General features: G+C 55.4%; 1 protein-coding gene across 1 annotated transcript in view; it reads left to right on the top strand.

The window, feature by feature from the left end:
• The window catches only part of LOC137373519 (1-phosphatidylinositol 4,5-bisphosphate phosphodiesterase beta-2-like), a 463,682-nt gene that overhangs the window by 421,035 nt on the left and 15,653 nt on the right, over positions 1 to 26,994 (top strand). The window contains exon 27 of the mRNA XM_068038391.1: positions 23,753 to 23,942. Within this exon, the coding sequence (XP_067894492.1) occupies positions 23,753 to 23,942 (190 nt within the window). The remainder of the gene's footprint in view (positions 1 to 23,752; positions 23,943 to 26,994) is intronic.

Genomic DNA, 26,994 nt, shown 5'->3' with positions numbered 1-26,994 from the left:
CAACTCCCCTCCCTCTCTCACACACACTGTACCCCATCCATCTCCCCACCCTCTCACACACACTGTACCCCATCCATCTCCCCACCCTCTCACACACACTGTACCCCATCCAACTCCCCACCCTCTCACACATACACACTGTCCCCCATCCAACTCGCCACCCTCTCACACACAAACACTGTACCCCAACCACCTCCCCACCCTCTCACACATACACACTGTACCCCATCCAACTCCCCACCCTCTCACACACAAACACTGTACCCCATCCAACTCCCCACCCTCTCACAGACACACACTGTACCCCATCCACCTCCCCATCCTCTCACACACACAGTACCCCATCCAACTCCCCACCCTCTCACACATTGTACCCCATCCAACTCCCCACCGTCTCACGCACACACTGTGCCCCATCCAACTCCCAATCCTCTCACACACACTGTACCCCATCCAACTCCCCACCCTCTCACACACAAACACTGTACCCCATCCAACTCCCCACCCTCTCACACACACACACTGTACCCCATCCACCTCCCCATCCTCTCACACACACTGTACCCCATCCAACTCCCCACCCTCTCACACATTGTACCCCATCCAACTCCCCACCGTCTCACGCACACACTGTGCCCCATCCAACTCCCAATCCTCTCACACACACTGTACCCCATCCAACTCCCCTCCCTCTCTCAAACAAACTGTACCCCATCCAACTCCCCACCCTCTCGCGCACACTGTACCCCATCCAACTCCCCACCCTCTCACACACACTGTACCCCATCCAACTCCCCTCCCTCTCTCACACACACTGTACCCCATCCAACTCCCCACCCTCTCACACACACTGTACCCCATCCAACTCCCCACCCTCTCACACAGACTGCACCCCATCCAACTCCCCTCCCTCTCTCACACACACTGTACCCCATCCATCTCCCCACCCTCTCACACACACTGTACCCCATCCATCTCCCCACCCTCTCACACACACTGTACCCCATCCAACTCCCCACCCTCTCACACATACACACTGTACCCCATCCAACTCCCCTCCCTCTCTCACACACACTGTACCCCATCCAACTCCCCACCCTCTCACACACACTGTACCCCATCCAACTCCCCACCGTCTCACACACACAAACTACCCCATCCCCCACCCTCTCACACACACACTGCACCCTATCCAACTCCCCATCCTGACACACACACTGTACCCCATCCACCTCCCCACCCTCACACACAAACACTATCCCCCATCCAATTCCCCACCCTCTCTCACACACACTGTACCTCATCCAACTCCCCACCCTCTCACATACACACACTGTACCCCATCCACCTCCCCACCCTCTCACACACACAGTGCACCCCATCCAACTCCCCACCCTCTCACACACACTGTACCCCATCCAATTCCCCACCCTCTCACACACACTGTACCCCGTCCAACTCCCCACCGTCTCACACACACTGTACCCCATCCAACTCCCCACCCTCTCACACACACTGTACCCCATCCACCTCCTCACCCTCTCACACACACACACACTGTACCCCATCCAACTCCCCACCCTCTCACACACACACTGTACCCCATCCACCTCCCCACCCTCTCACACACACTGTACCTCATCCAACTCCCCACCCTCTCACACACACTGTACCCCATCCAACTCCTCACCCTCTCACACACACTGTACCCCATCCACCTCCCCACCCTCTCACACACACACAATGTACCCCATCCAACTCCCCACACTCTCACACACACTGTGCCCCATCCACCTCCCCACCCTCTCACACACACTGTACCCCATCCATTTCCCCACCCTCTCACACACACTGTACCCCATCCAACTCCCCACCCTCTCACACACACTGTACCCCATCCACCTCCTCACCCTCTGACACACACTGTACCCCATCCAACTCCCCACCCTCTCACACACACACAATGTACCCCATCCAACTCCCCACACTCTCACACACACTGTACCCCATCCAACTCCCCACCCTCTCACACACACTGTACCCCATCCAACTCCCCACCCTCTCACACACACTGTACCCCATCCATCTCCCCACCCTCTCACACACACTGTACCCCATCCAACTCCCCACCCTCTCACACACACTGTAGCCAATTAAACTCCCCACCCTCTCACTCACACACAATGTACCCCATCCAACTCCCCACCCTCACACACACACACACTGTACCCCATCCAACTCCCCACCCTCTCACACACACACTGTACCCCATCCAACTCCCCACCCTCTCACACACACTTTACCCCATCCAACTCCCCACCCTCACAGACACACTGTACCCCATCCACCTCCCCACCCTCTCACACAAACACACTGTACCTCATTCACCTCCCCACACTCTCACGCACACACTGTACCCCATCCAACTCTCCACCCTCTCACACACAATGTACCCCATCCAACTCTCCACCCTCTCACACACACTATACCCCATCCAACTCCCCACCCTCACACACACACTGTACCCCATCCACCTCCCCACCCTCTCTCACACACACTGTACCCCATCCACCTCCCCACCCTCTCACACATACACACTGTACCCCATCCAACTCCCCACCCTCTCACACACACACACACTGTACCCCATCCACCTCCCCACCCTCTCACACACACTGTACCCCATCCAACTCCCCACCCTCTCACACATTGTACCCCATCCAACTCCCCACCCTCTCACGCACACACTGTGCCCCATCCAACTCCCAATCTTCTCACACACAAACACTGTACCCCATCCACCTCCCCACCCTCTCACACAAACACACTGTACCTCATTCACCTCCCCACACTCTCACGCACACACTGTACCCCATCCAACTCTCCACCCTCTCACACACAATGTACCCCATCCAACTCCCCACCCTCACACACACACTGTACCCCATCCAACTCCCCACCCTCTCACACACACTGTACCCCATCCAACTCCCCACCCTCTCACACACACTATACCCCATCCAACTCCGCACCCTCACACACACACTGTACCCCATCCAACTCCCCACCCTCTCACACACACTATACCCCATCCAACTCCCCACCCTCACACACACACTGTACCCCATCCACCTCCCCACCCTCTCACACAAACACACTGTACCTCATTCACCTCCCCACACTCTCACACACACACTGTACCCCATCCATCTCCCCACCCTCTCACACACTGTCCCCCATCCAACTCCCCACCCTCTCACACACACTGTACCCCATCCATCTCCCCACCCTCTCACACACACTGTAGCCAATTAACCTCCCCACCCTCTCACTCACACACAATGTACCCCATCCAACTCCCCACCCTCACACACACACACTGTACCCCATCCAACTCCCCACCCTCTCACACACACTGTACCCCATCCACCTCCCCACCCTCTCACACACACACACTGTACCCCATCCAACTCCCCACCCTCTCACACACACACTGTACCCCATCCACCTCCCCACCCTCTCACACACACTGTACCTCATCCATCTCCCCACCCTCGCACACACACTGTACCCCATCCACCTCCTCACCCTCTGACACACACTGTACCTCATCCAACTCCCCACCCTCTCACACACACACAATGTACCCCATCCAACTCCCCACACTCTCACACACACTGTACCCCATCCACCTCCCCACCCTCTCACACACACTGTACCCCATCCACCTCCCCACCATCTCACACACACTGTACCCCATCCAACTCCCCACCCTCTCACACACACTTTACCCCATCCAACTGCCCACCCTCTCACACACCCTGTAGCCAATTAACCTCCCCACCCTCACACACACACACACTGTACCCCATCCAACTCCCCACCCTCTCACACACACACTGTACCCCATCCATCTCCCCACCCTCTCACACACTGTATCACTTCCAACTCCCCACCCTCTCACACATACTGTACCCCATCCAACTCCCCACCCTCTCACACACACTTTACCCCATCCAACTCCCCACCCTCACAGACACACTGTACCCCATCCACCTCCCCACCCTCTCACACAAACACACTGTACCTCATTCACCTCCCCACACTCTCACGCACACACTGTACCCCATCCAACTCTCCACCCTCTCACACACAATGTACCCCATCCAACTCCCCACCCTCTCACACACACTATACCCCATCCAACTCCCCACCCTCACACACACACTGTACCCCATCCACCTCCCCACCCTCTCTCACACACACTGTACCCCATCCACCTCCCCACCCTCTCACACATACACACTGTACCCCATCCAACTCCCCACCCTCTCACACACAAACACTGTACCCCATCCAACTCCCCACCCTCTCACACACACACACTGTACCCCATCCACCTCCCCACCCTCTCACACACACTGTACCCCATCCAACTCCCCACCCTCACACACACACTGTACCCCATCCACCTCCCCACCCTCTCTCACACACACTGTACCCCATCCATCTCCCCACCCTCTCACACACTGTATCACTTCCAACTCCCCACCCTCTCACACACACTGTACCCCATCCAACTCCCCACCCTCTCACACACACTTTACCCCATCCAACTCCCCACCCTCACAGACACACTGTACCCCATCCACCTCCCCACCCTCTCACACAAACACACTGTACCTCATTCACCTCCCCACACTCTCACGCACACACTGTACCCCATCCAACTCTCCACCCTCTCACACACAATGTACCCCATCCAACTCCCCACCCTCTCACACACACTATACCCCATCCAACTCCCCACCCTCACACACACACTGTACCCCATCCACCTCCCCACCCTCTCTCACACACACTGTACCCCATCCACCTCCCCACCCTCTCACACATACACACTGTACCCCATCCAACTCCCCACCCTCTCACACACAAACACTGTACCCCATCCAACTCCCCACCCTCTCACACACACTGTACCCCATCCAACTCCTCACCCTCTCACACACACTGTACCCCATCCAACTCCCCTCCCTCTCTCACACACACTGTACCCCATCCAACTCCCCACCCTCTCACACACACTGTACCCCATCCAACTCCTCACCCTCTCACACACACTGTACCCCATCCAACTCCCCTCCCTCTCTCACACACACTGTACCCCATCCAACTCCCCACCCTCTCACACACACTGTACCCCATCCAACTCCCCACCGTCTCACACACACAAACTACCCCATCCCCCACCCTCTCACACACACACTGCACCCTATCCAACTCCCCATCCTGACACACACACTGTACCCCATCCACCTCCCCACCCTCACACACAAACACTATCCCCCATCCAATTCCCCACCCTCTCTCACACACACTGTACCTCATCCAACTCCCCACCCTCTCACATACACACACTGTACCCCATCCACCTCCCCACCCTCTCACACACACAGTGCACCCCATCCAACTCCCCACCCTCTCACACACACTGTACCCCATCCAATTCCCCACCCTCTCACACACACTGTACGCCGTCCAACTCCCCACCGTCTCACACACACTGTACCCCATCCAACTCCCCACCCTCTCACACACACTGTACCCCATCCACCTCCTCACCCTCTCACACACACACACACTGTACCCCATCCAACTCCCCACCCTCTCACACACACACTGTACCCCATCCACCTCCCCACCCTCTCACACACACTGTACCTCATCCAACTCCCCACCCTCTCACACACACTGTACCCCATCCACCTCCTCACCCTCTCACACACACTGTACCCCATCCACCTCCCCACCCTCTCACACACACACAATGTACCCCATCCAACTCCCCACACTCTCACACACACTGTGCCCCATCCACCTCCCCACCCTCTCACACACACTGTACCCCATCCATTTCCCCACCCTCTCACACACACTGTACCCCATCCAACTCCCCACCCTCTCACACACACTGTACCCCATCCACCTCCTCACCCTCTGACACACACTGTACCCCATCCAACTCCCCACCCTCTCACACACACACAATGTACCCCATCCAACTCCCCACACTCTCACACACACTGTACCCCATCCAACTCCCCACCCTCTCACACACACTGTACCCCATCCAACTCCCCACCCTCTCACACACACTGTACCCGATCCAACTCCCCACCCTCTCACACACACTTTACCCCATCCAACTCCCCACCCTCACAGACACACTGTACCCCATCCACCTCCCCACCCTCTCACACAAACACACTGTACCTCATTCACCTCCCCACACTCTCACGCACACACTGTACCCCATCCAACTCTCCACCCTCTCACACACAATGTACCCCATCCAACTCCCCACCCTCTCACACACACTATACCCCATCCAACTCCCCACCCTCACACACACACTGTACCCCATCCACCTCCCCACCCTCTCTCACACACACTGTACCCCATCCACCTCCCCACCCTCTCACACATACACACTGTACCCCATCCAACTCCCCACCCTCTCACACACAAACACTGTACCCCATCCAACTCCCCACCCTCTCACACACACTGTACCCCATCCAACTCCTCACCCTCTCACACACACTGTACCCCATCCAACTCCCCTCCCTCTCTCACACACACTGTACCCCATCCAACTCCCCACCCTCTCACACACACTGTACCCCATCCAACTCCTCACCCTCTCACACACACTGTACCCCATCCAACTCCCCTCCCTCTCTCACACACACTGTACCCCATCCAACTCCCCACCCTCTCACACACACTGTACCCCATCCAACTCCCCACCGTCTCACACACACAAACTACCCCATCCCCCACCCTCTCACACACACACTGCACCCTATCCAACTCCCCATCCTGACACACACACTGTACCCCATCCACCTCCCCACCCTCACACACAAACACTATCCCCCATCCAATTCCCCACCCTCTCTCACACACACTGTACCTCATCCAACTCCCCACCCTCTCACATACACACACTGTACCCCATCCACCTCCCCACCCTCTCACACACACAGTGCACCCCATCCAACTCCCCACCCTCTCACACACACTGTACCCCATCCAATTCCCCACCCTCTCACACACACTGTACGCCGTCCAACTCCCCACCGTCTCACACACACTGTACCCCATCCAACTCCCCACCCTCTCACACACACTGTACCCCATCCACCTCCTCACCCTCTCACACACACACACACTGTACCCCATCCAACTCCCCACCCTCTCACACACACACTGTACCCCATCCACCTCCCCACCCTCTCACACACACTGTACCTCATCCAACTCCCCACCCTCTCACACACACTGTACCCCATCCACCTCCTCACCCTCTCACACACACTGTACCCCATCCACCTCCCCACCCTCTCACACACACACAATGTACCCCATCCAACTCCCCACACTCTCACACACACTGTGCCCCATCCACCTCCCCACCCTCTCACACACACTGTACCCCATCCATTTCCCCACCCTCTCACACACACTGTACCCCATCCAACTCCCCACCCTCTCACACACACTGTACCCCATCCACCTCCTCACCCTCTGACACACACTGTACCCCATCCAACTCCCCACCCTCTCACACACACACAATGTACCCCATCCAACTCCCCACACTCTCACACACACTGTACCCCATCCAACTCCCCACCCTCTCACACACACTGTACCCCATCCAACTCCCCACCCTCTCACACACACTGTACCCCATCCATCTCCCCACCCTCTCACACACACTGTACCCCATCCAACTCCCCACCCTCTCACACACACTGTAGCCAATTAAACTCCCCACCCTCTCACTCACACACAATGTACCCCATCCAACTCCCCACCCTCACACACACACACACTGTACCCCATCCAACTCCCCACCCTCTCACACACACACTGTACCCCATCCAACTCCCCACCCTCTCACACACACTTTACCCCATCCAACTCCCCACCCTCACAGACACACTGTACCCCATCCACCTCCCCACCCTCTCACACAAACACACTGTACCTCATTCACCTCCCCACACTCTCACGCACACACTGTACCCCATCCAACTCTCCACCCTCTCACACACAATGTACCCCATCCAACTCTCCACCCTCTCACACACACTATACCCCATCCAACTCCCCACCCTCACACACACACTGTACCCCATCCACCTCCCCACCCTCTCTCACACACACTGTACCCCATCCACCTCCCCACCCTCTCACACATACACACTGTACCCCATCCAACTCCCCACCCTCTCACACACAAACACTGTACCCCATCCAACTCCCCACCCTCTCACACACACACACACTGTACCCCATCCACCTCCCCACCCTCTCACACACACTGTACCCCATCCAACTCCCCACCCTCTCACACATTGTACCCCATCCAACTCCCCACCCTCTCACGCACACACTGTGCCCCATCCAACTCCCAATCTTCTCACACACAAACACTGTACCCCATCCACCTCCCCACCCTCTCACACAAACACACTGTACCTCATTCACCTCCCCACACTCTCACGCACACACTGTACCCCATCCAACTCTCCACCCTCTCACACACAATGTACCCCATCCAACTCCCCACCCTCACACACACACTGTACCCCATCCAACTCCCCACCCTCTCACACACACTGTACCCCATCCAACTCCCCACCCTCTCACACACACTATACCCCATCCAACTCCGCACCCTCACACACACACTTTACCCCATCCAACTCCCCACCCTCTCACACACACTATACCCCATCCAACTCCCCACCCTCACACACACACTGTACCCCATCCACCTCCCCACCCTCTCACACAAACACACTGTACCTCATTCACCTCCCCACACTCTCACACACACACTGTACCCCATCCATCTCCCCACCCTCTCACACACTGTACCCCATCCAACTCCCCACCCTCTCACACACACTGTACCCCATCCATCTCCCCACCCTCTCACACACACTGTAGCCAATTAACCTCCCCACCCTCTCACTCACACACAATGTACCCCATCCAACTCCCCACCCTCACACACACACACTGTACCCCATCCAACTCCCCACCCTCTCACACACACTGTACCCCATCCACCTCCCCACCCTCTCACACACACACACTGTACCCCATCCAACTCCCCACCCTCTCACACACACACTGTACCCCATCCACCTCCCCACCCTCTCACACACACTGTACCTCATCCATCTCCCCACCCTCGCACACACACTGTACCCCATCCACCTCCTCACCCTCTGACACACACTGTACCTCATCCAACTCCCCACCCTCTCACACACACTGTACCCCATCCACCTCCCCACCCTCTCACACACACTGTACCCCATCCACCTCCCCACCATCTCACACACACTGTACCCCATCCAACTCCCCACCCTCTCACACACACTTTACCCCATCCAACTGCCCACCCTCTCACAGACCCTGTAGCCAATTAACCTCCCCACCCTCACACACACACACACTGTACCCCATCCAACTCCCCACCCTCTCACACACACACTGTACCCCATCCATCTCCCCACCCTCTCACACACTGTATCACTTCCAACTCCCCACCCTCTCACACATACTGTACCCCATCCAACTCCCCACCCTCTCACACACACTTTACCCCATCCAACTCCCCACCCTCACAGACACACTGTACCCCATCCACCTCCCCACCCTCTCACACAAACACACTGTACCTCATTCACCTCCCCACACTCTCACGCACACACTGTACCCCATCCAACTCTCCACCCTCTCACACACAATGTACCCCATCCAACTCCCCACCCTCTCACACACACTATACCCCATCCAACTCCCCACCCTCACACACACACTGTACCCCATCCACCTCCCCACCCTCTCTCACACACACTGTACCCCATCCACCTCCCCACCCTCTCACACATACACACTGTACCCCATCCAACTCCCCACCCTCTCACACACAAACACTGTACCCCATCCAACTCCCCACCCTCTCACACACACACACTGTACCCCATCCACCTCCCCACCCTCTCACACACACTGTACCCCATCCAACTCCCCACCCTCACACACACACTGTACCCCATCCACCTCCCCACCCTCTCTCACACACACTGTACCCCATCCATCTCCCCACCCTCTCACACACTGTATCACTTCCAACTCCCCACCCTCTCACACACACTGTACCCCATCCAACTCCCCACCCTCTCACACACACTTTACCCCATCCAACTCCCCACCCTCACAGACACACTGTACCCCATCCACCTCCCCACCCTCTCACACAAACACACTGTACCTCATTCACCTCCCCACACTCTCACGCACACACTGTACCCCATCCAACTCTCCACCCTCTCACACACAATGTACCCCATCCAACTCCCCACCCTCTCACACACACTATACCCCATCCAACTCCCCACCCTCACACACACACTGTACCCCATCCACCTCCCCACCCTCTCTCACACACACTGTACCCCATCCACCTCCCCACCCTCTCATACATACACACTGTACCCCATCCAACTCCCCACCCTCTCACACACAACCACTGTACCCCATCCAACTCCCCACCCTCTCACACACACACACTGTACCCCATCCACCTCCCCACCCTCTCACAAACACTGTACCCCATCCAACTCCCCACCCTCTCTCACACACACTGTACCCCATCCATCTCCCCACCCTCTCACACACTGTATCACTTCCAACTCCCCACCCTCTCACACACACTGTACCCCATCCAACTCCCCACCCTCTCACACACACTTTACCCCATCCAACTCCCCACCCTCACAGACACACTGTACCCCATCCACCTCCCCACCCTCTCACACAAACACACTGTACCTCATTCACCTCCCCACACTCTCACGCACACACTGTACCCCATCCAACTCTCCACCCTCTCACACACAATGTACCCCATCCAACTCCCCACCCTCTCACACACACTATACCCCATCCAACTCCCCACCCTCACACACACACTGTACCCCATCCACCTCCCCACCCTCTCTCACACACACTGTACCCCATCCACCTCCCCACCCTCTCACACATACACACTGTACCCCATCCAACTCCCCACCCTCTCACACACAAACACTGTACCCCATCCAACTCCCCACCCTCTCACACACACACACTGTACCCCATCCACCTCCCCACCCTCTCACACACACTGTACCCCATCCAACTCCCCACCCTCACACACACACTGTACCCCATCCACCTCCCCACCCTCTCTCACACACACTGTACCCCATCCATCTCCCCACCCTCTCACACACTGTATCACTTCCAACTCCCCACCCTCTCACACACACTGTACCCCATCCAACTCCCCACCCTCTCACACACACTTTACCCCATCCAACTCCCCACCCTCACAGACACACTGTACCCCATCCACCTCCCCACCCTCTCACACAAACACACTGTACCTCATTCACCTCCCCACACTCTCACGCACACACTGTACCCCATCCAACTCTCCACCCTCTCACACACAATGTACCCCATCCAACTCCCCACCCTCTCACACACACTATACCCCATCCAACTCCCCACCCTCACACACACACTGTACCCCATCCACCTCCCCACCCTCTCTCACACACACTGTACCCCATCCACCTCCCCACCCTCTCACACATACACACTGTACCCCATCCAACTCCCCACCCTCTCACACACAAACACTGTACCCCATCCAACTCCCCACCCTCTCACACACACACACTGTACCCCATCCACCTCCCCACCCTCTCACACACACTGTACCCCATCCAACTCCCCACCCTCACACACACACTGTACCCCATCCACCTCCCCACCCTCTCTCACACACACTGTACCCCATCCATCTCCCCACCCTCTCACACACTGTATCACTTCCAACTCCCCACCCTCTCACACACACTGTACCCCATCCAACTCCCCACCCTCTCACACACACTTTACCCCATCCAACTCCCCACCCTCACAGACACACTGTACCCCATCCACCTCCCCACCCTCTCACACAAACACACTGTACCTCATTCACCTCCCCACACTCTCACGCACACACTGTACCCCATCCAACTCTCCACCCTCTCACACACAATGTACCCCATCCAACTCTCCACCCTCTCACACACACTATACCCCATCCAACTCCCCACCCTCACACACACACAGTACCCCATCCACCTCCCCACCCTCTCTCACACACACTGTACCCCATCAACCTCCCCACCCTCTCACACATACACACTGGACCCCATCCAACTCCCCACCCTCTCACACACAAACACTGTACCCCATCCAACTCCCCACCCTCTCACACACACACACTGTACCCCATCCACCTCACCACCCTCTCACACACACTGTACCCCATCCAACTCCCCACCCTCTCACACATTGTACCCCATCCAACTCCCCACCCTCTCACGCACACACTGTGCCCCATCCAACTCCCAATCTTCTCACACACAAACACTGTACCCCATCCACCTCCCCACCCTCTCACACAAACACACTGTACCTCATTCAGCTCCCCACACTCTCACGCACACACTGTACCCCATCCAACTCTCCACCCTCTCACACACAATGTACCCCATCCAACTCCCCACCCTCACACACACACTGTACCCCATCCAACTCCCCACCCTCTCACACACACTGTACCCCATCCAACTCCCCACCCTCTCACACACACTATACCCCATCCAACTCCGCACCCTCACACACACACTGTACCCCATCCAACTCCCCACCCTCTCACACACACTATACCCCATCCAACTCCCCACCCTCACACACACACTGTACCCCATCCACCTCCCCACCCTCTCACACAAACACACTGTACCTCATTCACCTCCCCACACTCTCACACACACACTGTACCCCATCCATCTCCCCACCCTCTCACACACTGTACCCCATCCAACTCCCCACCCTCTCACACACACTGTACCCCATCCATCTCCCCACCCTCTCACACAAACACACTGTACCTCATTCACCTCCCCACACTCTCACACACACACTGTACCCCATCCATCTCCCCACCCTCTCACACACTGTACCCCATCCAACTCCCCACCCTCTCACACACACTGTACCCCATCCATCTCCCCACCCTCTCACACACACTGTAGCCAATTAACCTCCCCACCCTCTCACTCACACACAATGTACCCCATCCAACTCCCCACCCTCACACACACACACTGTACCCCATGCAACTCCCCACCCTCTCACACACACTGTACCCCATCCACCTCCCCACCCTCTCACACACACACACTGTACCCCATCCAACTCCCCACCCTCTCACACACACACTGTACCCCATCCACCTCCCCACCCTCTCACACACACTGTACCTCATCCATCTCCCCACCCTCGCACACACACTGTACCCCATCCACCTCCTCACCCTCTGACACACACTGTACCTCATCCAACTCCCCACCCTCTCACACACACACAATGTACCCCATCCAACTCCCCACACTCTCACACACACTGTACCCCATCCACCTCCCCACCCTCTCACACACACTGTACCCCATCCACCTCCCCACCATCTCACACACACTGTACCCCATCCAACTCCCCACCCTCTCACACACACTGTACCCCATCCAACTGCCCACCCTCTCACACACCCTGTAGCCAATTAACCTCCCCACCCTCACACACACACACACTGTACCCCATCCAACTCCCCACCCTCTCACACACACACTGTACCCCATCCATCTCCCCACCCTCTCACACACTGTATCACTTCCAACTCCCCACCCTCTCACACACACTGTACCCCATCCAACTCCCCACCCTCTCACACACACTTTACCCCATCCAACTCCCCACCCTCACAGACACACTGTACCCCATCCACCTCCCCACCCTCTCACACAAACACACTGTACCTCATTCACCTCCCCACACTCTCACGCACACACTGTACCCCATCCAACTCTCCACCCTCTCACACACAATGTACCCCATCCAACTCCCCACCCTCTCACACACACTATACCCCATCCAACTCCCCACCCTCACACACACACTGTACCCCATCCACCTCCCCACCCTCTCTCACACACACTGTACCCCATCCACCTCCCCACCCTCTCACACATACACACTGTACCCCATCCAACTCCCCACCCTCTCACACACAAACACTGTACCCCATCCAACTCCCCACCCTCTCACGCACACACACTGTACCCCATCCACCTCCCCACCCTCTCACACACACTGTACCCCATCCAACTCCCCACCCTCACACACACACTGTACCCCATCCACCTCCCCACCCTCTCTCACACACACTCTACCCCATCCATCTCCCCACCCTCTCACACACTGTATCACTTCCAACTCCCCACCCTCTCACACACACTGTACCCCATCCAACTCCCCACCCTCTCACACACACTTTACCCCATCCAACTCCCCACCCTCACAGACACACTGTACCCCATCCACCTCCCCACCCTCTCACACAAACACACTGTACCTCATTCACCTCCCCACACTCTCACGCACACACTGTACCCCATCCAACTCTCCACCCTCTCACACACAATGTACCCCATCCAACTCCCCACCCTCTCACACACACTATACCCCATCCAACTCCCCACCCTCACACACACACTGTACCCCATCCACCTCCCCACCCTCTCTCACACACACTGTACCCCATCCACCTCCCCACCCTCTCACACATACACACTGTACCCCATCCAACTCCCCACCCTCTCACACACAAACACTGTACCCCATCCAACTCCCCACCCTCTCACACACACACACTGTACCCCATCCACCTCCCCACCCTCTCACACACACTGTACCCCATCCAACTCCCCACCCTCACACACACACTGTACCCCATCCACCTCCCCACCCTCTCTCACACACACTGTACCCCATCCATCTCCCCACCCTCTCACACACTGTATCACTTCCAACTCCCCACCCTCTCACACACACTGTACCCCATCCAACTCCCCACCCTCTCACACACACTTTACCCCATCCAACTCCCCACCCTCACAGACACACTGTACCCCATCCACCTCCCCACCCTCTCACACAAACACACTGTACCTCATTCACCTCCCCACACTCTCACGCACACACTGTACCCCATCCAACTCTCCACCCTCTCACACACAATGTACCCCATCCAACTCTCCACCCTCTCACACACACTATACCCCATCCAACTCCCCACCCTCACACACACACAGTACCCCATCCACCTCCCCACCCTCTCTCACACACACTGTACCCCATCCACCTCCCCACCCTCTCTCACACACACTGTACCCCATCCATCTCCCCACCCTCTCACACACTGTATCAATTCCAACTCCCCACCCTCTCACACACACTGTACCCCATCCAACTCCCCACCCTCTCACACACACTTTACCCCATCCAACTCCCCACCCTCACAGACACACTGTACCCCATCAACCTCCCCACCCTCTCACACATACACACTGGACCCCATCCAACTCCCCACCCTCTCACACACAAACACTGTACCCCATCCAACTCCCCACCCTCTCACACACACACACTGTACCCCATCCACCTCCCCACCCTCTCACACACACTGTACCCCATCCAACTCCCCACCCTCTCACACATTGTACCCCATCCAACTCCCCACCCTCTCACGCACACACTGTGCCCCATCCAACTCCCAATCTTCTCACACACAAACACTGTACCCCATCCACCTCCCCACCCTCTCACACAAACACACTGTACCTCATTCACCTCCCCACACTCTCACGCACACACTGTACCCCATCCAACTCTCCACCCTCTCACACACAATGTACCCCATCCAACTCCCCACCCTCACACACACACTGTACCCCATCCAACTCCCCACCCTCTCACACACACTGTACCCCATCCAACTCCCCACCCTCTCACACACACTATACCCCATCCAACTCCGCACCCTCACACACACACTGTACCCCATCCAACTCCCCACCCTCTCACACACACTATACCCGATCCAACTCCCCACCCTCACACACACACTGTACCCCATCCACCTCCCCAACCTCTCACACAAACACACTGTACCTCATTCACCTCCCCACACTCTCACACACACACTGTACCCCATCCATCTCCCCACCCTCTCACACACTGTACCCCATCCAACTCCCCACCCTCTCACACACACTGTACCCCATCCATCTCCCCACCCTCTCACACACACTGTCGCCAGTTAACCTCCCCACCCTCTCACTCACACACAATGTACCCCATCCAACTCCCCACCCTCACACACACACACTGTACCCCATCCAACTCCCCACCCTCTCACACACACACACTGTACCCCATCCAACTCCCCACCCTCTCACACACACACTGTACCCCATCCACCTCCCCACCCTCTCACACACACTGTACCTCATCCATCTCCCCACCCTCGCACACACACTGTACCCCATCCACCTCCTCACCCTCTGACACACACTGTACCTCATCCAACTCCCCACCCTCTCACACACACACAATGTACCCCATCCAACTCCCCACACTCTCACACACACTGTACCCCATCCACCTCCCCACCCTCTCACACACACTGTACCCCATCCACCTCCCCACCATCTCACACACACTGTACCCCATCCAACTCCCCACCCTCTCACACACACTGTACCCCATCCAACTGCCCACCCTCTCACACACCCTGTAGCCAATTAACCTCCCCACCCTCACACACACACACACTGTACCCCATCCAACTCCCCACCCTCTCACACACTGTATCACTTCCAACTCCCCACCCTCTCACACATACTGTACCCCATCCAACTCCCCACCCTCTCACACACACTTTACCCCATCCAACTCCCCACCCTCACAGACACACTGTACCCCATCCACCTCCCCACCCTCTCACACAAACACACTGTACCTCATTCACCTCCCCACACTCTCACGCACACACTGTACCCCATCCAACTCTCCACCCTCTCACACACAATGTACCCCATCCAACTCCCCACCCTCTCACACACACTATACCCCATCCAACTCCCCACCCTCACACACACACTGTACCCCATCCACCTCCCCACCCTCTCTCACACACACTGTACCCCATCCACCTCCCCACCCTCTCACACATACACACTGTACCCCATCCAACTCCCCACCCTCTCACACACAAACACTGTACCCCATCCAACTCCCCACCCTCTCACGCACACACACTGTACCCCATCCACCTCCCCACCCTCTCACACACACTGTACCCCATCCAACTCCCCACCCTCACACACACACTGTACCCCATCCACCTCCCCACCCTCTCTCACACACACTGTACCCCATCCATCTCCCCACCCTCTCACACACTGTATCACTTCCAACTCCCCACCCTCTCACACACACTGTACCCCATCCAACTCCCCACCCTCTCACACACACTTTACCCCATCCAACTCCCCACCCTCACAGACACACTGTACCCCATCCACCTCCCCACCCTCTCACACAAACACACTGTACCTCATTCACCTCCCCACACTCTCACGCACACACTGTACCCCATCCAACTCTCCACCCTCTCACACACAATGTACCCCATCCAACTCCCCACCCTCTCACACACACTATACCCCATCCAACTCCCCACCCTCACACACACACTGTACCCCATCCACCTCCCCACCCTCTCTCACACACACTGTACCCCATCCACCTCCCCACCCTCTCACACATACACACTGTACCCCATCCAACTCCCCACCCTCTCACACACAAACACTGTACCCCATCCAACTCCCCACCCTCTCACACACACACACTGTACCCCATCCACCTCCCCACCCTCTCACACACACTGTACCCCATCCAACTCCCCACCCTCACACACACACTGTACCCCATCCACCTCCCCACCCTCTCTCACACACACTGTACCCCATCCATCTCCCCACCCTCTCACACACTGTATCACTTCCAACTCCCCACCCTCTCACACACACTGTACCCCATCCAACTCCCCACCCTCTCACACACACTTTACCCCATCCAACTCCCCACCCTCACAGACACACTGTACCCCATCCACCTCCCCACCCTCTCACACAAACACACTGTACCTCATTCACCTCCCCACACTCTCACGCACACACTGTACCCCATCCAACTCTCCACCCTCTCACACACAATGTACCCCATCCAACTCTCCACCCTCTCACACACACTATACCCCATCCAACTCCCCACCCTCACACACACACAGTACCCCATCCACCTCCCCACCCTCTCTCACACACACTGTACCCCATCAACCTCCCCACCCTCTCACACATACACACTGTACCCCATCCAACTCCCCACCCTCTCACACACAAACACTGTACCCCATCCAACTCCCCACCCTCTCACACACACACACTGTACCCCATCCACCTCCCCACCCTCTCACACACACTGTACCCCATCCAACTCCCCACCCTCTCACACATTGTACCCCATCCAACTCCCCACCCTCTCACGCACACACTGTGCCCCATCCAACTCCCAATCTTCTCACACACAAACACTGTACCCCATCCACCTCCCCACCCTCTCACACAAACACACTGTACCTCATTCACCTCCCCACACTCTCACGCACACACTGTACCCCATCCAACTCTCCACCCTCTCACACACAATGTACCCCATCCAACTCCCCACCCTCACACACACACTGTACCCCATCCAACTCCCCACCCTCTCACACACACTGTACCCCATCCAACTCCCCACCCTCTCACACACACTATACCCCATCCAACTCCGCACCCTCACACACACACTGTACCCCATCCAACTCCCCACCCTCTCACACACACTATACCCCATCCAACTCCCCACCCTCACACACACACTGTACCCCATCCACCTCCCCACCCTCTCACACAAACACACTGTACCTCATTCACCTCCCCACACTCTCACACACACACTGTACCCCATCCATCTCCCCACCCTCTCACACACTGTACCCCATCCAACTCCCCACCCTCTCACACACACTGTACCCCATCCATCTCCCCACCCTCTCACACACACTGTCGCCAATTAACCTCCCCACCCTCTCACTCACACACAATGTACCCCATCCAACTCCCCACCCTCACACACACACACTGTACCCCATCCAACTCCCCACCCTCTCACACACACTGTACCCCATCCACCTCCCCACCCTCTCACACACACACACTGTACCCCATCCAACTCCCCACCCTCTCACACACACACTGTACCCCATCCACCTCCCCACCCTCTCACACACACTGTACCTCATCCATCTCCCTACCCTCTCACACACACTGTACCCCATCCACCTCCTCACCCTCTGACACACACTGTACCTCATCCAACTCCCCACCCTCTCACACACACACAATGTACCCCATCCAACTCCCCACACTCTCACACACACTGTACCCCATCCACCTCCCCACCCTCTCACACACACTGTACCCCATCCACCTCCCCACCCTCTCACACACACTGTACCCCATCCAACTCCCCACCCTCTCACACACACTGTACCCCATCCAACTGCCCACCCTCTCACACACCCTGTAGCCAATTAACCTCCCCACCCTCACACACACACACTGTACCCCATCCAACTCCCCACCCTCTCACACACACACTGTACCCCATCCATCTCCCCACCCTCTCACACACTGTATCACTTCCAACTCCCCACCCTCTCACACACACTGTACCCCATCCAATTCCCCACCCTCTCACACACACTTTACCCCATCCAACTCCCCACCCTCACAGACACACTGTACCCCATCCACCTCCCCACCCTCTCACACGCACACACTGTACCCCATCCAACTCTCCACCCTCTCACACACAATGTACCCCATCCAACTCCCCACCCTCTCACACACACTATACCCCATCCAACTCCCCACCCTCACATACACACTGTACCCCATCCACCTCCCCACCCTCTCTCACACACACTGTACCCCATCCACCTCCCCACCCTCTCACACATACACACTGTACCCCATCCAACTCCCCACCCTCTCACACACACACACTGTACCCCATCCACCTCCCCACCCTCTCTCACACACACTGTACCCCATCCATCTCCCCACCCTCTCACACACTGTATCACTTCCAACTCCCCACCCTCTCACACACACTGTACCCCATCCAACTCCCCACCCTCTCTCACACACACTGTACCCCATCCATCTCCCCACCCTCTCACACACTGTATCACTTCCAACTCCCCACCCTCTCACACACACTGTACCCCATCCACCTCCCCACCCTCTCACACAAACACACTTTACCTCATTCACCTCCCCACACTCTCACGCACACACTGTACCCCATCCAACTCTCCACCCTCTCACACACAATGTACCCCATCCAACTCCCCACCCTCTCACACACACTATACCCCATCCAACTCCCCACCCTCACACACACACTGTACCCCATCCACCTCCCCACCCTCTCTCACACACACTGTACCCCATCCACCTCCCCACCCTCTCACACATACACACTGTACCCCATCCAACTCCCCACCCTCTCACACACAAACACTGTACCCCATCCAACTCCCCACCCTCTCACACACACACACACTGTACCCCATCCACCTCCCCACCCTCTCACACACACTGTACCCCATCCAACTCCCCACCCTCTCACACATTGTACCCCATCCAACTCCCCACCCTCTCACGCACACACTGTGCCCCATCCACCTCCCCACCCTCTCACACAAACACACTGTACCTCATTCACCTCCCCACACTCTCACGCACACACTGTACCCCATCCAACTCTCCACCCTCTCACACACAATGTACCCCATCCAACTCCCCACCCTCACACACACACTGTACCCCATCCAACTCCCCACCCTCTCACACATTGTACCCCATCCAACTCTCCACCCTCTCGCACACACTGTACCCCATCCAACTCCCCACCTTCTCACACACTGTACCCCATCCAACTCCCCACCCTCTCACTCACACTATACCCCATCCAACTCCCCACCCTCACACACACACTGTACCCCATCCATCTCCCCACCCTCTCACACACTGTACCCCATCCACCTCCCCACCCTCTCAAACTCACTGTACCCCATCCAACTCCCCACCCTCTCACACACACTGTCCTTGATACCTGATGGTCGCTGAGAACATCATCAAAGTGCGGATTATGGAGGCCCTAACTCCTAAGCCTGGCTGAAGCTCGAAACTTCAATCTACAGTCATTAACTGTGTTTATACAAATTAAAGAAGCTCCTGTAGGCTTTTCCAGCACTGATCAACTTATTAGAGTCATAGAGTTATACAGCACAGAAACAGGCCCTTCGGCCCATCGTGTCCGTGCCGGCCATCAAGCACCTAACTAATCTCATCACATTTTCCAGCACTTGCCCCATAGCCTTGAATGCTATGGTGATTCAAGTGCTCATCGAAATGCTTCCTAATTGTTGTGAGGGTTCCTGCCTCTTCCACCTCTTCAGGCAGTGCGTTCCAGATTCCAACCACCCTCTGGGTGAAAAAATGTTTCCTCAAATCTCCCCTAAACCTCCTGCGCCTTACTCTAAATCTACGCCCCCTGGTTCTTGACCCCTCCGCTAAGGGAAAAAGTTTCCTCCTATCTAACCTATCAATGCCCCTCATAATCTTGTACACCTCAATCATGTCCCCCCTCAACCTTCTCTGCTCCAAGGAAAACAACCCTAGCCTTTTCAGTCTCTCTTTGTAGCTGAAATGCTCCAGCCCAGGCAACATCCTGGTGAATCTCCTCTGCACCCTCTCCAGTGCAATCACATCCTTCCTATAGTGTGGTGCCCAGAACTGTACACAGTAGTCCAGCTGTGGCCTAACTAGTATTTTATACAGCTCCATCATAACCTCCCTGCTCTTACATTCTAAGCCTCGGCTAATAAAGGCAAATATCCCATATACCTTCCTAACCACCTTATCCACCTGTGCTGTTGCCTTCAGTGATCTATGGACAAGTACACCAAGGTCCCTCTGACCTTCTGTACTTCCTATGGTCCTACCATCCATTGTGTATTCCCTTGCTTTGTTAGTCCTCCCAAAATGCATCACCTCACATTTCCCAGGATTAAATTCCGTTTGCCATTGCTCCGCCCATCTTACCAGCCTATCTATATCGTCCTGTAATCTAAGGCTTTCCTCCTCACTATTTACGACACCACCAATTTTCGTGTCATCTGCGAACTTACTGATCATACCTCCTATATTCACGTCTAAATCATTAATGTACACTACAAACAGTAAGGGTCCCTGCACCGATCCCAGCAGTTCACCACTGGACACAGGCTTCCACTCGCAGAAACAGCCCTCGACCATTACCCTCTGCCTCCTGCCACTAAGCCAATTTTGGATCCAATTTGCCAAATTGCCCTGGATCCCATGGGCTCTTACCTTCTTAACCAATCTCCCACGTGGGACTTTATCAAAAGCTTTACTGAAGTCCATGTAGACTACATCAACTTCTTTACCCTCACCTCCTCAAAAAATTCAATCAAGTTAGTTGGACATGATCTCCCCCTGACAAAGCCATGCTGACTATCCCTGATTAATCCCTGCCTCTCCAAGTAGAGATTAATCCTGTCCCTCAGAATTTTTTCAAATTGCAGCAAGACATCCTTGCTCCTGTACTCGAATCCTCTCGCTATGAAGGCCAACATACCATTTGCCTTCTTAACTCCTGCTGCATCTGCACGCTTACTTTCAGCAACTGAAGGATACAAAGGACCCCACACTGCCCAACATCCACCCCCCCCCCCCCATCCCCACCCCCCACCAGTTAATGGGAGTATCAGCTATTTAACAGGTAAGTTGCTAGTTTATTTCTTCTGGCCATTGCTGCAATTCTACATGTTCCTACAGTTGTTAGTTATCTTGGACCACTCTACACCCTCCTGCACCTCCCTTCTGTACCTCACTCCCCCTCCCCTTCCTGTAACTCACTCCTCCTCCCCTACATCACTCATCCTCCCTTCCTGGACCTCACTCTCAATCCCGCCTGTTTCTTGTACCCCTCCCCTTGCAGTATTTCCCTCCATTTACTGCACATCCCGCTCCTCCTCCCTTCCCCATTCCTGTATCTCCTTTCCCTTCTGTACCTCTCCCTCCTGTAAGTCCCCCTCCTCCTCCCCTTCCTGTATTTCCCTACCCCTCCTTCCAGTCCCTTCTATATCCCCCTCCCACTATTGTATCTCTCCCTCTCCTGTATCCCCCTTCCCCTACTGTACCTCCCTCCTCTCCTGCCCTTTCTATATCCCTCCCCCTCCTGTACCTCCCTGTCCTGTTAGTCCATCTTCCCCTCATTCTAACAGAGCCCATATTAATGTTTCTGGGTTGTAATTATGATGATCCATTCCCTCATTCCAGCAGAGCGTTAGATTTATTGTAACCCATTTTAATACACTGGGTATGTGCAGGGAGTTATCATTACAGTTTGTGCTGGTGAGATTTCTTAGCTTCATTGAAGAATGATTTAAACATGGCAGCATGCCCAAATGAAGCACAGGGGTAGTCGTGTGGCGGTGTATCTCTTGCTGTTACAGGAGTCTCAGCAATATCCAGGAGAGTGTCCTTTGTGGGGAGTCTCTGAACCCCATAGACAGCACGACGAGCAGTGGGGCAGCAGCTGAGAGAGTGAGCGAGCTCAAGGACAAGCTGCAGGCAGATTTACAGCGAGTGCACACAGAGCTGTACGAACTGATCAGGAACAGAAAAGAACAACACATCACCGAGGTACAGTACTGGGACAGCACTGCCCTGTGTGGGGATACAATTAACCTATTCTCACACTGTGCTGATGCGTGGGGATTCACTGGAACACATTCTCACACTCTGCTGGAGTGGGGGGTATTCACTGTAACACATTCTCACACTGTGCTGGTGCGTGGGGATTCACTGGAACACATTCTCACACTCTGCTGGAGTGGGGGGTATTCACTGTAACACATTCTCACACTGTGCTGGTGCGTGGGGATTCACTGGAACACATTCTCACACTCTGCTGGAGTGGGGGGTATTCACTGTAACACATTCTCACACTGTGCTGGTGCATGGGGATTCACTGTAACACATTCTCACACTGTGCTGGTGCGTAGGGATTCACTGGAACACATTCTCACACTGTGCTGGTGCGTGGGAATTCACTGTAACACATTCTCACACAGTGCTGGTGCGTGGGGATTCACTGTAACACATTCTCACACAGTGCTGGTGCGTGGGGATTCACTGTAACACATTCTCACACAGTGCTGGTGTGTGGGGATTCACTGTAACACATTCTCACACAGTGCTGGTGCGTGGGGATTCACTGTAACACATTCTTACACTGTGCTGGTGTGTGGGGATTCACTGGAACACATTCTCACACTGTGCTGGTGCGTGGGGATTCACTGTAACACATTCTCACACAGTGCTGGTGTGTGGGGATTCACTGTAACACATTCTCACACTCTGCTGGTGCGTAGGGATTCACTGTAACACATTCTCACACAGTGCTGGTGTGTGGGGATTCACTGTAACACATTCTCACACTCTGCTGGTGTGTGGGGATTCACTGGAACACATTCTCACACTGTGCTGGTGCGTGGGGATTCACTGTAACACATTCTCACACTGTGCTGGTGTGTGGGGATTCACTGTAACACATTCTCACACTCTGCTGGGGTGGGGAGGGATTCACTGTAACACATTCTTACACTGTGCTGGTGTGTGGGGATTCACTGGAACACATTCTCACACTGTGCTGGTGCGTGGGAATTCACTGTAACACATTCTCACACAGTGCTGGTGTGTGGGGATTCACTGTAACACATTCTCACACAGTGCTGGTGTGTGGGGATTCACTGTAACACATTCTCACACAGTGCTGGTGCGTGGGGATTCACTGTAACACATTCTCACACAGTGCTGGTGTGTGGGGATTCACTGTAACACATTCTCACACTCTGCTGGTGCGTAGGGATTCACTGTAACACATTCTCACACAGTGCTGGTGTGTGGGGATTCACTGTAACACATTCTCACACTCTGCTGGTGTGTGGGGATTCACTGGAACACATTCTCACACTGTGCTGGTGCGTGGGGATTCACTGTAACACATTCTCACACTGTGCTGGTGTGTGGGGATTCACTGTAACACATTCTCACACTCTGCTGGGGTGGGGAGGGATTCACTGTAACACATTCTTACACTGTGCTGGTGTGTGGGGATTCACTGTAACACATTCTCACACTGTGCTGGGGTGGGGGGATTCACTGTAACACATTCTCACACTGTGCTGGGTGGGGGGATTCACTGTAACACATTCTCACACTCTGCTGAGGTGGGGAGGGATTCACTGTAACACATTCTCACACTCTGCTGGTGTGTGGGGATTCACTGTAACACATTCTCACACTGTGCTGGTGTGTGGGGATTCACTGTAACACATTCTCACACTGTGCTGGGGTGGGGGGATTCACTGTAACACATTCTCACACTGTGCTGGGTGGGGGGATTCACTGTAACACATTCTCACACTGCTGGTGCGTGGGGATTCACTGTAACACATTCTCACACTGTGCTGGTGCGTGGGGATTCACTGTAACACATTCTCACACTCTGCTGGGGTGGGGGGATTCACTGTAACACATTCTCACACTCTGCTGGGGTGGGGGGTATTCACTGTAACACATTCTCACACTCTGCTGGGGTGGGGGGGATTCACTGTAACACATTCTCATACTCTGCTGGTGTGTGGGGAATCACTGTAACACATTCTCACACTCTGCTGGGGTGGGGGGAATCACTGTAACCTATTCTCACACTCTGCTGGGGTGGGGGGGATTCACTGTAACACATTCTCACACTCTGCTGGGGTGGGGGGTATTCACTGTAACACATTCTCATACTCTGCTGGTGTGTGGGGAATCACTGTAACACATTCTCACACTCTGCTGGGGTGGGGGGAATCACTGTAACCTATTCTCACACTCTGCTGGGGTGGGGGGGATTCACTGTAACACATTCTCACACTCTGCTGGGGTGGGGGGTATTCACTGTAACACATTCTCACACTCTGCTGGTGTGTGGGGAATCACTGTAACACATTCTCACACTCTGCTGAGGTGGGGGGATTTACTGTAACACATTCTCTCACTGTGCTGGTGTGTGTAGATTTACTGTAACACATTCTCACACTGTGCTGGTGTGTGGAGATTTACTGTAACACATTTTCACACTGTGCTGCTGTGTGGGGATTCACTGTAACACATTCTCACACTGTGCTGCTGTGTGGGGATTCACTGTAACACATTCTCACACTGTGCTGGTGTGTGGGGATTCACTGTAACACATTCTCACACTATGCTGGTGTGTGGAGATTTACTGTAACCCATTCTCACGCTGAGGTCCTTGGTGTTTGCTTGGAAATCAAAAGTGTTACCCGACACCTTCCGATCATTGAGGTGATGATCCATGCTTTCTGCCAAGGCTCTGCCATTTTGTTTGCTATCTAATGCTTCCCCCATCCCATTATATGTTCAGAGTTTGGCTGAGGACAGGATGGGATGGATTTTCCTAACATGACAGCCTGGGGAATGTTCTTCCCTAGACGCTGTGGACAGGTGATGGTGGTACTCCAGCGCCTTTACGAGTTAAAGATTCAGCAACCCCTGTAGGTTGGAGGACGGCCATGTACAGTAGGTGCAGGCCCTGTGTTACCATGGAAACAAGGCCTTGCCCCAGGACCCTCTCCAATCAAAGGATCAGGTGGCTGCGGCAGGCAGGAGGGAGCTAGCAGGATCC

The sequence above is a fragment of the Heterodontus francisci genome, chromosome 9, assembly GCF_036365525.1.
Source record: "Heterodontus francisci isolate sHetFra1 chromosome 9, sHetFra1.hap1, whole genome shotgun sequence".
NCBI classification, from domain to species: Eukaryota; Metazoa; Chordata; class Chondrichthyes; order Heterodontiformes; family Heterodontidae; genus Heterodontus; species Heterodontus francisci.
The sequence above is the reverse complement of the archived record's forward strand: the minus strand, read 5'-3'. Positions and strand labels throughout refer to the sequence as shown.